We start from the raw sequence: 21,172 nt of genomic DNA on the forward strand, positions 1-21,172 counted from the left end.
CCTACTTACCCCCTAAACAAGCTCCAAAGGCCAATGCATATACCAAAGGAGTGAGAGGCAGGTTCAGTTCTTTGTTGGTTGATAATGTTACAACAATCTTGATCTATAGGGATTAACCAAAGAAAACAAAATCACTTAATATTTAACTAAATGAAAGTTGAAGTCAGGACGAAAATTATACACTACGTAACTGTATTTACTTCGAAATGTAGAAATACACTAAACATTTATAAAATCACACAAAATAGTCATCATTTTCTCAGTTATGAAAGTTTACGTTTTCACACATCACTACTGACTAAAGAAAAGCAAGGATATGTTTGTAGGGTCGTTTCAAGGATATCCTTTATTTGATGGGCAGAGAATTTAAGTCTTAAAAGACTGCATGTTAGGTACAAATTATTTGAGAGAGGAACCGAGTGAACCTTGCTGACGATGGTCTGCTTCCTACGCCACCACAGTGTACACGTCCATGCTATTATATAGAATGTTTACAGTATCCAAAGTTGTAATTAGTTTCATGTTGAACTAACTTTAAAATCACTACAGACCCAAAGTTGCCATTAGTTTCATGTTGAATTAACTTTAAAATGTCTACAGTATACACAGTTGTCATTAGTTTCATGTTGAACTTATTTTAAAATATTTGTGGTATAAAAAAAACTATTAAAGTTTTGTGTATTTACGTAGTATTTTATTATGGACAGCTTTAGTAAAATTAAAATTTTATTTCATTTTAAAATTAAAATTTTATTTCATTTTATTATAAATAACGTAGAATATCTGAAATCAGTTTTAAAATATGAAATTTCTCATATTTCAATTTGTCTTTTTAAAATGACAAAAACTGCTATTGCTTCACCGTATCTACTTCAGTTGATATTTTGATTTTAATGAGCAAAATTCATATTCATAAACTACGAGTTTATTCATCTTACCATAACAGTTGTAAATGGAATGTTGTCAATGAAACTGGATGCTATGGCTGAAACCCATATAACCAGCAAAATGGCGACTAGGAGGCGCTGATTTTCATTAACACTACTTATCCAATCCTGTGTTAACTGCCCGATGTACCACAATAACTGTAACTCGGCTAATGCCTATGAGAGAAATTATTTAAAAGAATAATAACTTATTAATTTTTAATACTGAACGATATACTTCTAACAAATATTTATTGATGGATTGGTATTGTATTAACTGTACAAGGACTTCTGTTCTTCAAAAGTATAAGCTACTGATAAGAAGTATAGGAAAGGTATAACTGTATTGAAGAATGAAGATAAACAACAGAGTTGATGAAACCGTGACACACCTACCACATAGGCCATCAAATTTCCTTGTGTAACATGTGTTCTGAGTTTTGGTTTTTCACTAGTATTATGCAGAAAATTCCAAAACTAAATATGAAATATTTCATTATTTCCTATTAATTATGTTGTTATTTGAATAGGAATCTAGCTTACATGGCAAAAAAGAACTTTCCTAAAGGATATTGGTCGAATAACTGACCAATATATTTTGAATTAAACGCGGAAATAATGGATAGGAAATATATATCTTAATGCAATCTCAGGCAGTAATTAATCTTACTCTCAGTGTTTATTGATTATTTCTCTGCATATTGTTTCAAATTATCACGTTAAAACAATTTAATGTCCAGTCCAACTAATGAGAAGAAATCAGTTTTTCTTCGTTTAAACGTTTTTACAAGCTTAAAGTTGAACACTGCTATAATTTTGTTAGGCCTACAAATGACGTTATACCGCTAACAATAGGAATATGACTGATATCCAGTGAATCGACTTACTTGTACAATGTTGGGCAATAATTTTCTCACTTTAACTATCTAAACACTTCATGGAATCTCATTTTATAATATACTGTTTTATAGGGGTTTCCAGGACTAACATGAACTTAACGTTAATAATACATCATCATAAACTCGTGGCTCCCTCTAGCTAGCAAGTAAATTACAACGCAACTTATACCACAATATCAATCAAAAGTATGTTTTATTCTTTCCCGAAAAAAACAAAACAAACTGAATTCAGAGCTTACATAGTTAAATATAAGGTGTGTAATGGCCATGCAAACGTTTCACTGACCCTAGTAAGTTTTCTAATACGTAAAACAGAAATACAGTTTTTCCGTGATAATGACCGACTCTCATTATTTCGAATTGACCACAAAAATAGGAATTGGTGAAAATATTTTCTGTTTACTGTTGTCATGGTCGAGGGTTTTTATTTCTCCTTTTAGTATAAAATCGTATATATTACAGCTGACAGATAAAGATTCGTAATTCTGTTCAACACAGGTTAATTTTATAATCATATGTAGAGCTTAAAATTACACAGTTTCAATAAACAACACATGTAATAATCTCATAAAATTGGCAATAATATTAAATAAACTCATTATACGCTTTACAGACAATGTTTACTTACTAAATTCTTAGCTTATATGGTTAATCTTATGGCTTTGTACAAAGCATTATCATATGCAATGTTTACACAATAAACACAACTTATATGGTTAATTTTAGAGTGATATATAAAGTATCACACTGAAACTGTCAATAAGTTAAATATTAGGCTTATGTGGTAAGTTTTACAGTTGTGGTGTATGAATATACCATGCACTTCTTGTTGTAACTATTTCGCCTTTCTTTTTATTTTGTGTATGCGCAGGTTTCACATAATGTGTAGGTGTGAAAGGTGAAACTTATTGGTGTAATACTGCATGTTGTGCACGGATGTCTACAACAATGTCCTCGAATGGTTATCAAGTGATACCTCAATACTGTGACATCTGTGATTGAATAAGAATGACCAGCGACCTGGACACACATGTTGCTGTTCATAAATACATTTCCTGTAAAATATGGGATGCTGAATGTACTCAGCCTGTATGGATTCAGGCTGAGCAGCTGGACATAGAAGATCAAGTAGAAACGATTGTCCAGTATTTTACTTGTGACACTAATAAAGATTGTTTATTCAGTGTTTCACTTCGTAGATAATATCATTATTTCATCTATACTTATGACGCAGTCACTCAGAGGTTTAGCAATACTTGTAATCCATGTCTGGATCGAATTTTCCTTTACTAAGTGAACCTATCTTTTTGCTCTAGCGATAATATACTTTTATCTGAATATACCAGTTAAAAGCAAACTATTAACACAGTGACTGTTTATTCATTATATGCTTAGCATATGTTATTAATCTTGTAGGTAGAAATCAAGAATAAAACATTCAAAATCAACTAAAATGATCACCTCAGCAGAATACCTTAATTTTCTTAAGTAATCTAGTACTGACATGCGAACAGTTGTTTAATGGATGCTTTGAGTTTAGCGGGTAAATAAATGAAACATTTAACTTGGACTTGGCTGTATTTCTGGGTGTTTATGTTTTCTGTTAATTAGGTTGGACATAACTGTATCTCTGGGTGTTTGTTTTCTATTGATTAGGTTGGACATAACTGTATCTCTGGGTGTTTGTTTTCTATTGATTAGGTTGGACATAACTGTATTTCTGGGTGTTTGTTTTCTATTGATTAGGTTGGACATAACTGTATCTCTGGGTGTTTGTTTTCTATTGATTAGGTTGGACATAACTGTATCTATGGGTGTTTGTTTTCTATTGATTAGGTTGGACATAACTGTATCTATGGGTGTTTGTTTTCTATTGATAAGGTTGGACATAACTGTATCTCTGGGTGTTTGTTTTCTATTGATTAGGTTGGACATAACTGTATCTCTGTGTGTTTGTTTTCTATTGATAAGGTTGGACATAACTGTATCTCTGTGTGTTTGTTTTCTATTGATTAGGTTGGACATAACTGTATCTCTGGGTGTTTGTTTTCTATTGATAAGGTTGGACATAACTGTATCTCTGGGTGTTTGTTTTCTATTGATAAGGTTGGACATAACTGTATCTCTGGGTGTTTGTTTTCTATTGATAAGGTTGGACATAACTGTATCTCTGGGTGTTTGTTTTCTATTGATAAGGTTGAACATAACTGTATCTCTGGGTGTTTGTTTTCTATTGATAAGGTTGGACATAACTGTATTTCTGGGTGTTTGTTTTCTATTGATAAGGTTGGACATAACTGTATCTCTGGGTGTTTGTTTTCTATTGATTAGGTTGGACATAACTGTATCTCTGGGTGTTTGTTTTCTATTGATAAGGTTGGACATAACTGTATCTCTGAGTGTTTGTTTTCAATTGATTAGGTTGGACATAACTGTATCTCTGTGTGTTTGTTTTCTATTGATAAGGTTGGACATAACTGTATCTCTGAGTGTTTGTTTTCTATTGATAAGGTTGGACATAACTGTATCTCTGGGTGTTTGTTTTCTGTTAATTAGGTTGGACATAACTGTATCTCTGGGTGTTTGTTTTCTATTGATTAGGTTGGACACAACTGTATCTCTGGGTGTTTGTTTTCTATTGATTAGGTTGGACACAACTGTATCTCTGAGTGTTTGTTTTCTATTGATTAGGTTGGACATAACTGTATCTCTGGGTGTTTGTTTTCTATTGATAAGGTTGGACACAACTGTATCTCTGGGTGTTTGTTTTCTGTTGATAAGGTTGGACATAACTGTATCTCTGGGTGTTTGTTTTCTATTGATAAGGTGGGACATAACTGTATCTCTGGGTGTTTGTTTTCTATTGATTAGGTTGGACATAACTGTATCTCTGTGTGTTTGTTTTCTATTGATAAGGTTGGACATAACTGTGTCTCTGAGTTTTTGTTTTCTATTGATTAGGTTGGACATAACTGTATCTCTGGGTGTTTGTTTTCTATTGATAAGGTTGGACACAACTGTATCTCTGAGTGTTTGTTTTCTATTGATAAGGTTGGACATAACTGTATCTCTGGGTGTTTGTTTTCTATTGATAAGGTTGGACATAACTGTATCTCTGGGTGTTTGTTTTCTATTGATAAGGTTGGACATAACTGTATCTCTGGGTGTTTGTTTTCTATTGATAAGGTTGGACATAACTGTATCTCTGGGTGTTTGTTTTCTATTGATAAGGTTGGACATAACTGTATCTCTGAGTGTTTGTTTTCTGTTAATTAGATTGGACATAACTGTATCTCTGGGTGTTTGTTTTCTGTTGATTAGGTTGGACATAACTGTATCTCTGGGTGTTTGTTTTCTATTGATTAGGTTGGACATAACTGTATCTCTGAGTGTTTGTTTTCTATTGATAAAGTTGGACATAACTGTATCTCTGGGTGTTTGTTTTCTATTGATAAGGTTGAACATAACTGTATCTCTGTGTGTTTGTTTTCTATTGATAAGGTTGGACATAACTGTATCTCTGTGTGTTTGTTTTCTATTGATTAGGTTGGACATAACTGTATCTCTGGGTGTTTGTTTTCTATTGATAAGGTTGGACATAACTGTATCTCTGGGTGTTTGTTTTCTATTGATAAGGTTGGACATAACTGTATCTCTGGGTGTTTGTTTTCTATTGATAAGGTTGGACATAACTGTATCTCTGGGTGTTTGTTTTCTATTGATAAGGTTGAACATAACTGTATCTCTGGGTGTTTGTTTTCTATTGATAAGGTTGGACATAACTGTATTTCTGGGTGTTTGTTTTCTATTGATAAGGTTGGACATAACTGTATCTCTGGGTGTTTGTTTTCTATTGATTAGGTTGGACATAACTGTATCTCTGGGTGTTTGTTTTCTATTGATAAGGTTGGACATAACTGTATCTCTGAGTGTTTGTTTTCAATTGATTAGGTTGGACATAACTGTATCTCTGTGTGTTTGTTTTCTATTGATAAGGTTGGACATAACTCTATCTCTGAGTGTTTGTTTTCTATTGATAAGGTTGGACATAACTGTATCTCTGGGTGTTTGTTTTCTGTTAATTAGGTTGGACATAACTGTATCTCTGGGTGTTTGTTTTCTATTGATTAGGTTGGACACAACTGTATCTCTGGGTGTTTGTTTTCTATTGATTAGGTTGGACACAACTGTATCTCTGAGTGTTTGTTTTCTATTGATTAGGTTGGACATAACTGTATCTCTGGGTGTTTGTTTTCTATTGATAAGGTTGGACACAACTGTATCTCTGGGTGTTTGTTTTCTGTTGATAAGGTTGGACATAACTGTATCTCTGGGTGTTTGTTTTCTATTGATAAGGTGGGACATAACTGTATCTCTGGGTGTTTGTTTTCTATTGATTAGGTTGGACATAACTGTATCTCTGTGTGTTTGTTTTCTATTGATAAGGTTGGACATAACTGTATCTCTGAGTTTTTGTTTTCTATTGATTAGGTTGGACATAACTGTATCTCTGGGTGTTTGTTTTCTATTGATAAGGTTGGACACAACTGTATCTCTGAGTGTTTGTTTTCTATTGATAAGGTTGGACATAACTGTATCTCTGGGTGTTTGTTTTCTATTGATAAGGTTGGACATAACTGTATCTCTGGGTGTTTGTTTTCTGTTGATAAGGTTGGACATAACTGTATCTCTGGGTGTTTGTTTTCTGTTGATAAGGTTGGACATAACTGTATCTCTGGGTGTTTGTTTTCTATTGATTAGGTTGGACATAACTGTATCTCTGAGTGTTTGTTTTCTGTTAATTAGATTGGACATAACTGTATCTCTGGGTGTTTGTTTTCTATTGATTAGGTTGGACATAACTGTATCTCTGAGTGTTTGTTTTCTGTTAATTAGGTTGGACATAACTGTATCTCTGGGTGTTTGTTTTCTATTGATAAGGTTGGACATAACTATATCTCTGGGTGTTTGTTTTCTATTGATTAGGTTGGACATAACTGTATCTCTGGGTGTTTGTTTTCTTTCTACTGATTAGTTTGGGCTTAACTGTATCTTTGGATGTTTCTGCTTTCTGTTAATTAGCTTGGACTTAACCATATGCCTGAGTGTTTATAGTTTCTAGCAAGCAGCTTGTACTAATCCATACAAGCTTGTAATCGTTTTTATATCAAAAGTGAAATGTGCAATTTTAAAAGTTGAGATTAATAGATTTGTCAATTTCAATGAAACTCAGTCTCTATTTTAATGAGTAGAATGCCTCTAGAAATGAGTAACGTTTGCAGCAGTGTTATAATGCATACATATATAAATCACACAGCAAGAAGTACGTATCATCACAAACCTCCATTACAACAAAAAGAGCAGCAAAAAACAGGAGTGTACTCCATTCTACACGAGAAATGACGCTCTCAATTTCATCCAAGTCTGCTAGGATCAGCAATGTAATCGCTCCTAGAATGGCTACCCAGCCTATGTTTTCATAAAATGAATAAATGGGTTTTAACAATTGCACTAATAATATATAATATACGCAAAACTGTTACGTAATAGTTATTTTCCTAAAACGTGTTTCCGAGAATCGCTTCCATCCAATTACAATTAGCTTTTCGCGTTTTGTAACGCACTTTATATACGAACGTTGTTACAACGCATGCCACAAACCTTCTGCACACCATATTGGAATTAAATATTTCAACATGTTTACGTCTCTCACGCAAATCAACATAAGCATTTCTCCACAAACAGGAGAGCAACACCATCATGTGACTTCCTTTATGCGCCACTACCGAACCATCAGTTGGAATTTTGGCAGAAGACGTAAGCACCAGAAAACTGTAAGAAGTATGAGAGGAGGAAGTGCCTGTCGGAAATGCATTTTTCAGTATAGGAAAACTATAACTTCCAATACGGTATTCTCTCCATTCACAAGATTAGCTAGAGTTACACACTGAAAAGGATGAGGTACCAGTTAGAGAAAGAAGAGAAGTACCCACCGAAAGTGTCTGAAGAATATTTCTGTATATGAGAAGGACGGTTCAGATGAGATGAGGAGGATCACTGTGCCATCTCTGAACCAGATGTCGTCTAGTCATGAACAGTTTCAGATGAGATGAGGAGGATCACTGTGCCATTTCTGAACCAGATGTCGTCTAGTCATGAACAGTTACAAACAAACATGGTGGAATAAAAAGGAAGCACATATGAGTGGGAGAGGATAAGTCAGGAAAGTGGATAAAGAAGAATTCATCCCATGGTGTAGAATAGCGAGGGCACAGCAGACCATACTCAGTAAGTCAACTACATTCAAACCATTCTTGCTGGGTACCGACATCCAAGGATCACACAGTCTTCATCTCAAGACCTGAAATCATGGATATCAGAAAAGAACCGACTCTAGGGAGTGGTAATGAGCCAGGGATTCAGAAAGGTAGCATCCAGTATCTAAAGAAAGTCTATCACAAGCAATCAACTCCTGTGAGCGTGAAGTTGGTCTGAAATGTCCAAAGGTCAATAATAATACTCTCGCGAGAGAAAACGAGGGAATGCGCATGACACAAACGAAAACAATCTGCATAAACTATTTTGTCACTCACGACACAGAGGAAGAAAGATGGACAATCTCAAACCTGTGTGAGAATTTATTTTGATTGGTTCACTTGATATTCAAAACCAGGCTCTGAGGTACAAACATCTACGTGAGGATAGAATGAGCGTACTCAATTGAAGGATGAACTTCACTAAGATGTCTCACTCTGTTGTATGCGTCATTGAATCCAAAGAATAGTATGCCTTCTACACTGGCAAAACACCACTGCCCTACTCTGAACTGAATGGTTATAGCCATCTTTGTGGAACCCATCCAGCAGAATTCTTTCATGGTCAACCACCCAACTAGCTTGGAACTGGTAAGTGGTAAGGACTCCGACACTCCATGGAAAGAATAGAGGTAAAAGAGCATTGGAGAGTTTGGTGGCAGTGCTACTTCCAATTCCACGGAACAAAGCTAGAGAGGAGAAAGTTGGGTCCAGTTGAGATGGGTGTTGAATAAAACACACAAATAACCTTGATACTACAAATAATGAAGGAAGAACTTCTCGAATTCGATCAAACAGTCAACCAAAGTAGCTTTGAGAAGGAGCTGGCGAGTATAACAGGTTGACTCTTCTTTGGAGTTAGTGAAAAGCTAGTTGTTCACGTAGAAGTGAAAGCACATTACGAGGTAGAGCAAACAATTGCAACACCCAACAAAATACGTACGGTGCAAAAGCCCAAAAGGTAGGGTGTAAATTTGGTGTACTACCTCATGATGTGGAAACTGAGGAAAAGGATAAGAATGCTCCAAGACGAGAATATGCAGATAGGAATTGAATACATCTGTTTTGGTTATCCAAATGCCCAGAGATAAAGCTTGTCGATGCATAAGGTAGGATTTCATGGTGAATCATGGGGCATTAACCTATTGATTGACACTGGACAGGACGATGACCAACCTCCAGTCCTAAGTCTTTTTGGGAGCACAAATAGATGGTAATAAACCCTCCCCAAACTATGAGGTGTGTTCAAAAAGTTTTGAGACTTCATTTTTATTCCAAAGAATAATGTACATATTACATGTTATCCCTATCAAAGTAATCTCTCTCAGTTGATACACTCTTGTCCCAGTGTTTCTCCCATTTTCGGAAGCAATGCTGAAAGTCAACTGTTATGTGACTAAGTTCTTCCTTTACGTTATTATGGATGGTTGGAATGTCATCAAATCTCTTACCTTTTAACTTAATTTTTATTTTGAGAAGAGAAAAAAATCACACGGGGCAAGATCGGGAGAATACGGGTGTGTGGTAACATAGGAATATATTTTCTCCCAAAAATTCTTGAACAGACACAGCACTGTGTGAAGGCGTATTGTCACGATGAAGAAACCAGTGACCAACCTTCCATATCTCGCGGCGGTTTATTCTAACTTTCTCCCTAAAGCGAATTAAGACCTCTTTATAAAAGGCTTGGTTAACTGTTTGGCCACTTCGAATTTTTTCTTATACCTTAGCGACTGCTTCATCAGTGGACTTTTTCGACGATCGCCCAAAACGTGGATAATCTTTGATGAATTCCCAGCCATCTTGAAAGCGTTTTATCCACTGACAAACAACAGCATTACTTGAGCAGTCTTCACCAAAGGCAGTTCTTAACATTTAAGATTTCTGTTCCTCCTTTAACATTTCTCACACAAAACTTGATGCAAAAACACTGTTGTTCTTTTCTGTCCATTTTTATTATGACAAAAGCAAGAGATACGTCTGTCTTTGAACACGTTTTTCTCAACAATGGTACAAGGTCTGAAGAAATGGCTTGTTCGTGAGGTAGATCACTATTTGTATTTTGAAGTTCACACCCTCTGTACTGGCACCTGTAAGAGAAGTCGTCTTAGAACATTTTGATCAGACCTCGTATGTGAGGCAGGTTCAATAGTTTATTGTACGAGGTGTTGTACTGCCTTGAAACGATGGTGGTACGAGGAATGCTGTGGGGGTGAAAAGAAAATAGGCATACTAAATAAGGGATGGGCAGTAAGAAACGGGATGATAAAAACCTTATAACAGTACTCTGTTAACCCAAATATCTAGTTTACACCAGACCTTAAGCCACTGTATTACAACCAGAATCCTTGTTGGCATACCATGTGTCATTGTGAAAACAATGTAACAATGACTGCAGGAAGAAGGAACAAGCAAAATCTAAGAACGGAAGTATCAGGAGACAGAAATCAGTGCCAAACTTGGCTTTGGCTGAGACAAACAGGCCACCAAATGAGAAAGGGTGAATTGTTGTTCGACAAAAGCTACTCTTCATTACTAAGGCTCTAGAATCGCGTGAAACACAACGTCTCAAAACTGGGGTCATACAAAGGTCCCGTAGAAAATAAGCCCGAAGATGAACCCTTGACAATATGGTATCGCGACCTAAACGTTTTCAACAACAACACAAATCCTCATTACCGTAGCCACAAGGAAGAGGATCAGTGTGAGGTTGTCACATATAACCCTCAGTCTCCCTGCAAATAAATACCGATAAAACCCCAGTGGTTCACCCCACTTCTGCGGCATGGAGTATGTCATCAGACGAATGAGTTGGACAAAAAGTGGTAATGTTAATTTTAAAATTTGACAACAAAACACGGGTAAATAAATGCTTTCAAAATGAAATTAAAGACTGCTTGAAATAAATAAAATTAAGTGTAGGTTAAATTATTTTGTTTGTTTGTTTGTTTTTGAATTTCGCGCAAAGCTACTCGAGGGCTATCTGTGCTAGCCGTCCCTAATTTAGCAGTGCAAGACTAGAGGGAAGGCAGCTAGTCACCACCACCCACCGCCAACTCTTGGGCTACTCTTTTACCAACGAATAGTGGGATTAACCATAACTTTATAACGCCCCCACGGCTGAAAGGGCGAGCATGTTTGGCGCGACGGGGATGCGAACCCGCGACCCTTAGATTACGAGTCGCACGCCTTAACACGCTTGGCCATGCCGAGCCGGTTAAACTACGTCAAACTATATCGTTGTAGAACTTGAACAAAAGAAACGCGTCTAAACTTCGGAACAGCTAAACGAGACATGAAAGTTTGGTTGTGGAGCATAGAGGAAGTCACGTGCATCACGTGATTGTGGTACTCTCCTATTGGTGTAAAGATGAACTATGTTAATTTGCATGAAAGAAATGCTGGAATCTTTCATTCCAATAGTGAGGGTGCGAAAGACTTGTGACATGCGTTATAAAGAGAGTTCGCCCATAGAGGGCAGCACAAAACGGGAAAAGCTACTCTTATGAGAGGAGAGAAGTACCTTATCGGAAGCAAAATATATACAATAAGTGTTAAAAATTACACAAACTGGAGAGTTAAACGTTTCTTAAGATGACATAAACACTTAATAAATTTTGATGCAATTTAAATATTTTCATTTTCTAGCTTCTAATGACACAGGTTTTGATAAACAACACTCATCTTTACTTTCACACTTTTATAATGTCAAGTAATTGTTACTGTGTTGTTATTTTTCTCAGTAGCACTGTGTTCAAAGTGGCACTAGCACTGTTTGTGTTAACGTTAGCACTGTTAATTATCAATAGCACTTTTTCAATTTTTTATTAGCATTGTTTTCTGTTTTGACCAACACTGGTTTCCATTGTCACCATTCTATTGTTATTCTGGTGTAACCAGCATTCTTTCCGTTTTCAACTATTTTTCAGTAGAATCACGAATTCACATACATACATTTATAACTCTACAACTATATCAGGAAGTTAGTTGTAATAAATGATATGTTGACATATCATAATACATATTTACGTCAACCATATCAATGATATTGATAAAGCTATTAACGTGTATCAATATACTGGTAAGTTGGTTGACGCAGTATAAGACATGTCTGTAAACTGGTTGGCATACCATAATTTTATCAGCGTAGTAATAAGTCGGTTAACTGAAATCATGTAAACATACTACAATACATCTCAATAACTCTATTACTATACCGGTAAGTCAGTTCATGTAAATCGTGTATATTAAAGTACGTATCATTAACCATACCACAGTAATACTAACACTATGAGAAACAACTGAGTGTTTAACATTCCGATAAGTTCACACGTAATATTTTGTAATATTTGCTGTAATTGAACACATATTAAAGAGCAGATGTGAAAATTGCAATAAAACTTCTGCTCTCACATTATTATTAGATCAGTACAGTATGAAAGAACAAACTGGTGGTTACGTACCTAAGCTGAGCTTTAGATTTGGTATACTCTGAAGAAAGAACAGAATTATAACACACGCTAAAACAACTCCAGTCTTCACCAGTAGAGTTTTGTTTCGTATTTTATACTGAAAAAGTACGTAAGGAGAGCTTTAGTTCATCGCTTCAAAATAAAAGATAAATATACCATAACAACGAATACAATTAATGTTAATTTGAAAATTTAACCAAATGTTGGTTTTTGTTACAAACGGGTTCATCAGTTAGCATTTGAAGTCAATGACAAACCAACACAGCTGAATCAGTAAACGTTTTATATATGTACAAACGGCTGGTTTGGGTTGAGGATTTTTTTTTATTTGTGAACCTGACGATGACCGAAGAAGGTCGAAACGTTGTTTGCTCCTCTACATAAAAAAAAAAAAATTCTCAACCCTAACCAGCCGTATTTACATGTATATTTTTCTCTTCAAGTGGGTTTTCTCGTCATCACTGATCAGTAAAAGTTTTGTTTTTTAAATCATGTGTTGATTAGTCTGCGGTAGGACCACATCCATCTGGAGAGAACCGAAGTTGATAATAACCTATTTTTCCATTGTTTTCACAAATACGTGTGATATTGGTTCTTGAGATATTTTACATTTACTTGTGACATTGGTTATCAAGACGTTTGAGACATTTCAGAAATATGTGTGACATTGGTGTTTGAGATTGAATGTGTACAAGATATACCTTCTTACTGAGTTCCACTAAGCTTGCCTGGTAACTCTCCTCTGATGGTCTGAAAGAAACAAGTATCATTCATAAAGCTCTACCTTACTACTGTAACGTTTCTGAATTAAAATAATTAAGCTTTGATTAATAATGGGCTATATTCTAGTAGTTTGTTTACTTAATCTGACTAAAACTAAAATAAAATAATATTAAACTACTATATAAAATAAAGTGATATTAAAGTGTCTGTTTAACTACAATATAAAATAAAGTGATATTAAAGTGTCTGTTTAACTACAATATAAAATAAGGTGATATTAAAGTGTCTGTTTAACTACAATATAAAATAAAGTGATATTAAAGTGTCTGTTTAACTACAATATAAAATAAAGTGATATTAAAGCGTCTGTTTACAATATAAAATAAAGTGATATTAAAGTATCTGTTTAACTACAATATAAAATAAAATGATATTAAAGTATCTGTTTAACTACAATATAAAATAAAATGATATTAAAGTGTCTGTTTAACTACAATATAAAATAAAATGATATTAAAGTGTCTGTTTAACTACAATATAAAATAAAATGATATTAAAGTGTCTGTTTAACTACAATATAAAATAAAGTGATATTAAAGTATCTGTTTAACTACAATATAAAATAAAATGATATTAAAGTGTCTGTTTAACTACAATATAAAATAAAATGTTATTAAAGTGTCTGTTTAACTACAATATAAAATAAAGTGATATTAAAGTATCTGTTTAACTACAATATAAAATAAAATGATAAAGATGAGATTAGAGGGACTATGAATAGTCAACAAGTATGTACATTCTATTGTTTCAACAAGCACAACTCGTGTGTTAACTGGAAAAGATACATTTATCTTCATAAACAACGAACTGCCAAGAATTATGAGTTAAGTCAACGTGCTAACATTGTATGTCTACACTATTAATGTCAATGATACATATAAATATTTTTTGTGGGTTTGTAATATCGTGTGCATACTGACAATAAACTTGAATAACTTACGTAACTTATATCATAGAGTTTCTTGAATAACTTACGTACCTTATATCATAGAGTTTCTTCTTTAGCAGGCTCTCTAATGAATAAACTTTTTTTCTTAAAATGGCCCGAACAGTGTTTTCATCTCGAGAGTAGCCTGGTAGAGACTTACAAGCTTTCTTCCAAACTTCAATTTCATGACGTAGCTCTTTTAAATTCAGACATTTTTATCACGTCAGTGAATATAGGGTATACATACTAACATGTTTCGTGAAAGGTATTATTATTAATTGAATGTTTAATACAAGGGGACAATTGAAAATGTATAACTGAAGGGCATAATTAATAATATGTATAGGAGAGAGGTATAATTAATAACACGTATAGTGCAAAAACATAATTAATAACACGTATAGTGCAAAGACATAATTAATAACATCTACAACAGAAGGGTATAATTAATAACATTTTTAAAATAAGTGTTTGATTAGTAACATGTAAAGCAAAAAGTATAATTAATAAAACGTAGAGTGCAAAGACATAATTAATAACACTAAAGTGCAAAGACATAATTAATAACACGTAAAGTGCAAAGACATAATTAATAACACGTATAGTGCAAAGACATAATTAATAACACGTATAGTGCAAAGACATAATTGATAACACGTATAGTGCAAAGACATAATTAATAACACGTAAAGTGCAAAGACATAATTAATAACACGTATAGTGCAAAGACATAATTAATAACACGTATAGTGCAAAGACATAATTAATAACACGTATAGTGCAAAGACATAATTAATAACACGTATAGTGCAAAAACATAATTAATAACACGTATAGTGCAAAAACATAATTAATAACACTTATAGTGCAAAGACATAATTAATAACACGTATAGTGCAAAGACATAATTAATAACACGTATAGTGCAAAGACATAATTAATAACACGTATACTGCAAAGACATAATTAATAACACGTATAGTGCAAAGACATAATTAATAACACGTATAGTGCAAAGACATAATTAATAACACGTATAGTGCAAAGACATAATTAATAACACGTATACTGCAAAGACATAATTAATAACACGTATAGTGCAAAGACATAATTAATAACACATATATGATAAGGTAACCATGGATAAGGTGTACGGGAAAAAGATATAATTAATAACATGTACAGAAAAAGATATAATTAATAACATGTACAGAAAAAGATATAATTAATAACATGTACAGCAAGAACTGTTAAACTCACAACTGAATGTCTATAGAATGTATTAAGTGAATAAGGTCATTAAAACAAATCTAGAAGAAACTGGAAGTATTTATAACTTTTGATGTTACAATGTATCACTTTGATGTTACAGTGTAATTATTTATAACTTCTAATGTTACAATGTATCACTTTGATGTTACAGTGTAATTATTTATAACTTCTAATGTTACAATGTATCACTTCGATGTTACAGTGTCATTATTTATAACTTCTAATCTTACAATGTATCACTTTGATGTTACAGTGTAATTATTTATAACTTCTAATCTTATAATGTATCACTTTGATGTTACAGTGTCATTATTTATAACTTCTAATCTAACAATATATCACTTTAATGTTACAGCGTAATTTTACTGCTGTTTTTACAGTCGGTTTTCTTTTCATGTATAAGACACTGATAATATTAGTGTACATTTTTGCCGAGTATATTATTGTTTGTTTGTTATTATACACAAAGCTGCATATTGGAGTACCACAGGGATAAAACCATGAACGTTAGCTTTAGAAGCTGAGCCACCAGACAATTAAAAAGCGAAGCACTGTAGTTACTCTAATGAAAAGGTAATAAATACTATTGAATAGGATAGATAGCACGTGATTCCTGCATAACACACATATTATGAATACGTAACAGTTAAAGCAAGGTACCTAGGTTATAACACTTACTTGCTCTAACACAAAATAGAATCGTCACCTAATAGAGTGTTGTTGTAATGAGATATCGCTTACCAACAACTTCTGGCGGATCCTTGAATCTAAGTGTAGCCGTGTCTCGGTACATGATACGTAGCATAATATAGGTTGCAACCATACACACGATTATTCCGGGTGTCACGTGCACTGTAAAACTAGCGAAATCCACCCCCTATGAACGAAATAAGAAATTAAAATGTATTATCATGAAAAATTTCATCACTGTGTCAGATGTCTAAAACACAGATGTTGTTTGGTAAAAGCTTTCGTGGTTCTCCACCAGGTGGTCATTAGACCTCATTTGTCTTGAAAATACTATTTTGAGTTTTGCGAATGTTCAGGATAAGAAACAAAGAAATTAAAATACAGAATATGAACACGAAATACCAAAATAACACTTTAAATACAATTCTAAACGTACTTCTCGTAATATCAGATCAGATATAGAAAACGTAATTTAACCATCAAATTACCGATTTGTGTTCATACCGTTCTGATTAACACAGCCATTTGATCTTTCTGCAAAAACCAAAAGTTCCAGGATTTAATGGTGGAAGATCAGTACGAGTCGCCTGTTGCAAGCGGACTACACGGAATAAGGCCTAGTGAAGAAATTATGATAAAAACAAATCTTTTGAAGTAAATAAAAAAAAATAGCCTGTTTGTCAATTTGTTTTTTGGACAAAGTTAAACAGTATACTTTATACATTCTATCCACCACGGGGTATCGATACCCCAATCTTAGCGTTGTATTTGTTTGCTTGTAGTTAAGCAGAAGTACAGAACACGGTATGGCGAGGTGGATAAGGCACTCAACTCGTAACCAAAGGGTGGCGGGTTCGAATCCCCTTCACACCAAACATGCTCGCCATTTTAACTGTGGGGGTGTTATAATGTGACGGTCAATCCCATTGTTCTTTGTTAAAATAGTAGCCCAGGAGTTGGCGGTGGGTTGTGATGACTAGTTGCCTTCCTTCTTGTCTTACGGCTAGCGCAGATAGCCCTCGTGTAGATTTGCGCGAAATTCAAACCAAAGCACAAATATACACAATGGGCAATCTATGATTTTATTTAAGTACAACTAACTGTACTTAAATAAAGAAGTAGAACTAACTGTACTTCAATAAAGAAGTAGAACTAACTGTACTTAAATAAAGAATTAGAACTAACTGTACTTAAATAAAGAAGTAGAGCTAACTGTACTTAAATAAAGAAGTAGAACTAACTGTACTTAAATAAAGAAGTAGAACTAACTGTACTTAAATAAAGAAGTAGAACTAACTGTACTTAAATAAAGAAGTAGAGCTAACTGTACTTAAATAAAGAAGTAGAGCTAACTGTACTTAAATAAAGAAGTAGAACTAACTGTACTGAAATAAAGAAGTAGAACTAACTGTACTTAAATAAAGAAGTAGAACTAACTGTACTTAAATAAAGAAGTAGATCTAACTGTACTTAAATAAGAAGTAGAACTAACTGTACTTAAATAAAGAAGTAGAACTAACTGTACTGAAATAAAGAAATAGAACTAACTGTACTTAAATAAAGAAGTAGAACTAACTGTACTGAAATAAAGAAGTAGAGCTAACTGTACTTAAATAAAGAAGTAGAACTAACTGTACTTAAATAAAGAAGTAGAACTAACTGTACTTAAATAAAGAAATAGAACTAACTGTACTTAAATAAAGAAGTAGAGCTAACTGTACTTAAATAAAGAAGTAGAACTAACTGTACTTAAATAAAGAAGTAGAACTAACTGTACTTAAATAAAGAAGTAGATCTAACTGTACTTAAATAAGAAGTAGAACTAACTGTACTTAGATAAAGAAGTAGAACTAACTGTACTTAAATAAAGAAATAGAACTAACTGTACTTAAATAAAGAAGTAGAACTAACTGTACTTAAATAAAGAAGTAGAGCTAACTGTACTTAAATAAAGAAGTAGAGCTAACTGTACTGAAATAAAGAAGTAGAACTAACTGTACTTAAATAAAGAAGTAGAACTAACTGTACTTAAATAAAGAAGTAGAACTAACTGTACTTAAATAAAGAAGTAGAGCTAACTGTACTGAAATAAAGAAGTAGAACTAACTGTATCTTATGTTAAACTGCAGCACACTATTTAAAACAAGAAGTAGACGAATGTAGTTTGTGAACGAATCTTAACATTCTCAAATGTGAAAACAATCTCTCAAAGCACAAAAGTGCATCCACAAAACTCGTTACATCTATACGATAGAGCCAAGTATCTTACATAACAGGTTAGAGATTTCTTAACTGGATCTGCAACGTGAAGAAACACCTCAGGCTGAATTTAACACTGGACCTCAAACGGATTCAGCAAATTACACACTGAGAATGCACCCGACCCAACAGCTCATCTGCAGGTTTGTAGGGTATATATCAGGCTTCGATAGCGGTGGTTGGCCGAACACAGATGACCCTCAGTGTAGCTTAATGATAAACAAAAACCAAACGAAGAACTTGGAGAAATGAAGTTTATTTTTGTATAGATGTAAACCACACACTAGAGATGTGCAAGGTATATAGTAACTGCTTTTACGTTCACTATCTGTGTAATGAACATTTCACATCTTAGAGAGTAATTTGATGGTTTTAACGATCAGAATAAATAATTAAAATATCAGTGAAGACAGCCATTTCTTATGTAAATCGTTTGTTTTCTGTTTAACAGATTTTAACACCAAGGCAGATTACTTGTCGATACACTTACAGCATTAATTACATCTTCGTTTGATATAATGATTACATTGGGAGGATCCCCCACTGGTGTCGCAGCGCCACCTATGTTGGAAAAGATGACTAGAGCAATCAACACGTGCTTAGGATCAAGGCTCATGACCTCACAGAGACTGGAAAAAGAAAAGAAGCAATTATTGTTTATTGTTACTAACATGTACAGTGGTCGCATCTAGATTATTGTTACTAACATGTACAGTAGTCTCATCTAGATTATTGTTACTAACATGTACAGTGGTCGCATCTAGATTATTGTTACTAACATGTACAGTGGTCGCATCTAGATTATTGTTACTAACATGTACAGTAGTCTCATCTAGATTATTGTTACTAACATGTACAGTGGTCGCATCTAGATTATTGTTACTAACATGTACAGTGGTCGCATCTAGATTATTGTTACTAACATGTACAGTGGTCGCATCTAGATTATTGTTACTAACATGTACAGTGGTCGCATCTAGATTATTGTTACAAATGTGTGCAACATATTGTACTGTTACAAACATATGTACTGGTGCTATCAGCATTATTGTTACAAATATATGTATTGGTGTCATCAGAATTATTGTTACAAACATATGTACCATATGGCATTGTTATAAACATACGTACCGGCGTCTTTTGAGAAATATTGTTACAAACATATGTTCTAGTGCCATCAGAAGTATTGTTACAAACGTACATGCCGTATAGTGACTGGTGTCATAAAAAGTACTGTTACAAACATACGTACCTTATGGTATTATTATAAGCATATATACCATATAGTGAATGGTGTCGTCAAAAGTATTGTTACAAACATACGCACCATATAATACTATTGAAAACATACATACCATATAGTGTTCGGTGCCATCAGAAATGTTGTTACAAACATATGTACCAGTGTCATCAGAAATACTGTTAAAAAGATACGTACCTCAAAATAGTTACAAACATACATACCGTATAGTAACCGGTGTCATCAGAAATGTTGTTACAAACATATGTACCAGTGTCATCAGAAATACTGTTAAAAAGATACGTACCTCATAATATTGTTACAAACATACATACCGTATAGTGACCGGTGTCATCAGAAATGTTGTTACAAACATACATACCGTATAGTGACCGGTGTCATCAGAAATGTTGTTACAAACATACATACCGTATAGTGACCGGTGTCATCAGAAATGTTGTTACAAACATACATACCGTATAGTGACCGGTGTCATCAGAAATGTTGTTACAAACATACATACCGTATAGTGACCGGTGTCATCAGAAATGTTGTTACAAACATACATACCGTATAGTGACCGGTGCCATCAGAAATGTTGTTACAAACATACATACCGTATAGTGACCGGTGCCATCAGAAATGTTGTTAAAAACATACATACCGTATAGTGACCGGTGCCATCAGAAATGTTGTTACAAACATACATACCGTATAGTGACCGGTGTCATCAGAAGTATTGTTGTGACGTTATCTAAGAATGCTGATATGACTGCAGTAAAAATGCACAGTGTTGTTATTAGTGGCCACATTCGTCCTCGAGCGAGTCGAAAGGCCTATTAATTTAGATAAATATAAAACAGTTAACAGACAGCTGCATAAGAATCAATTATAGATCACATATTATAATAATAAATAATGTACCGAATCGCTTAAAGTCTATTAAAAAACTTATTTTTAATCACTTTGAAGGGGTTGTTTATCATTTCATCTACATTGAAATTGAAAACCAATGTAATTGACAAAAGTATTTAAGGAAACAAAATCTTGCATACACTCCAACACCACGACACCAACATGTGACACTGTTGTTTATGTGTGTTTTTATTCTATACATTTGTAAACATTGTATCGTTATTTAGCCAGAAGGGAGTTAGACGTCACATGAGGGCGTGGCCTTAATGTCTAGATTAGGAAACAATTTGGTCCACGTATTGTCCCTAATTAACCAACTCGGGGGCACACAACGAGAGGTGGGGCGCTAATTATATCCTTTGTGCAGTTCTGGATTATATTTTTAACATTCCTTTATTGACTTTAGTGTCAATAAATACGTGTGTTTCTTCTTTTTTTTTAATGAAAATTACGGTAATAAATTGGATTATAGTA

At 33.9% G+C, this 21,172-nt stretch overlaps 1 protein-coding gene across 1 annotated transcript in view; it reads right to left on the reverse strand.

Moving 5' to 3' along the window:
• The window catches only part of LOC143230008 (P protein-like), a 44,558-nt gene that overhangs the window by 3,049 nt on the left and 20,337 nt on the right, over positions 1-21,172 (reverse strand). The window contains exons 6-14 of the mRNA XM_076462953.1: positions 20,495-20,619; positions 19,034-19,172; positions 16,336-16,471; positions 14,374-14,518; positions 13,313-13,361; positions 12,603-12,708; positions 7,167-7,294; positions 939-1,103; positions 10-103 (exon numbers count right to left, since the gene is read on the reverse strand). Of these exons, the coding sequence (XP_076319068.1) occupies positions 10-103; positions 939-1,103; positions 7,167-7,294; positions 12,603-12,708; positions 13,313-13,361; positions 14,374-14,518; positions 16,336-16,471; positions 19,034-19,172; positions 20,495-20,619 (1,087 nt within the window). The remainder of the gene's footprint in view (positions 1-9; positions 104-938; positions 1,104-7,166; positions 7,295-12,602; positions 12,709-13,312; positions 13,362-14,373; positions 14,519-16,335; positions 16,472-19,033; positions 19,173-20,494; positions 20,620-21,172) is intronic.

Source organism: Tachypleus tridentatus, chromosome 10, assembly GCF_004210375.1.
Source record: "Tachypleus tridentatus isolate NWPU-2018 chromosome 10, ASM421037v1, whole genome shotgun sequence".
NCBI classification, from domain to species: Eukaryota; Metazoa; Arthropoda; class Merostomata; order Xiphosura; family Limulidae; genus Tachypleus; species Tachypleus tridentatus.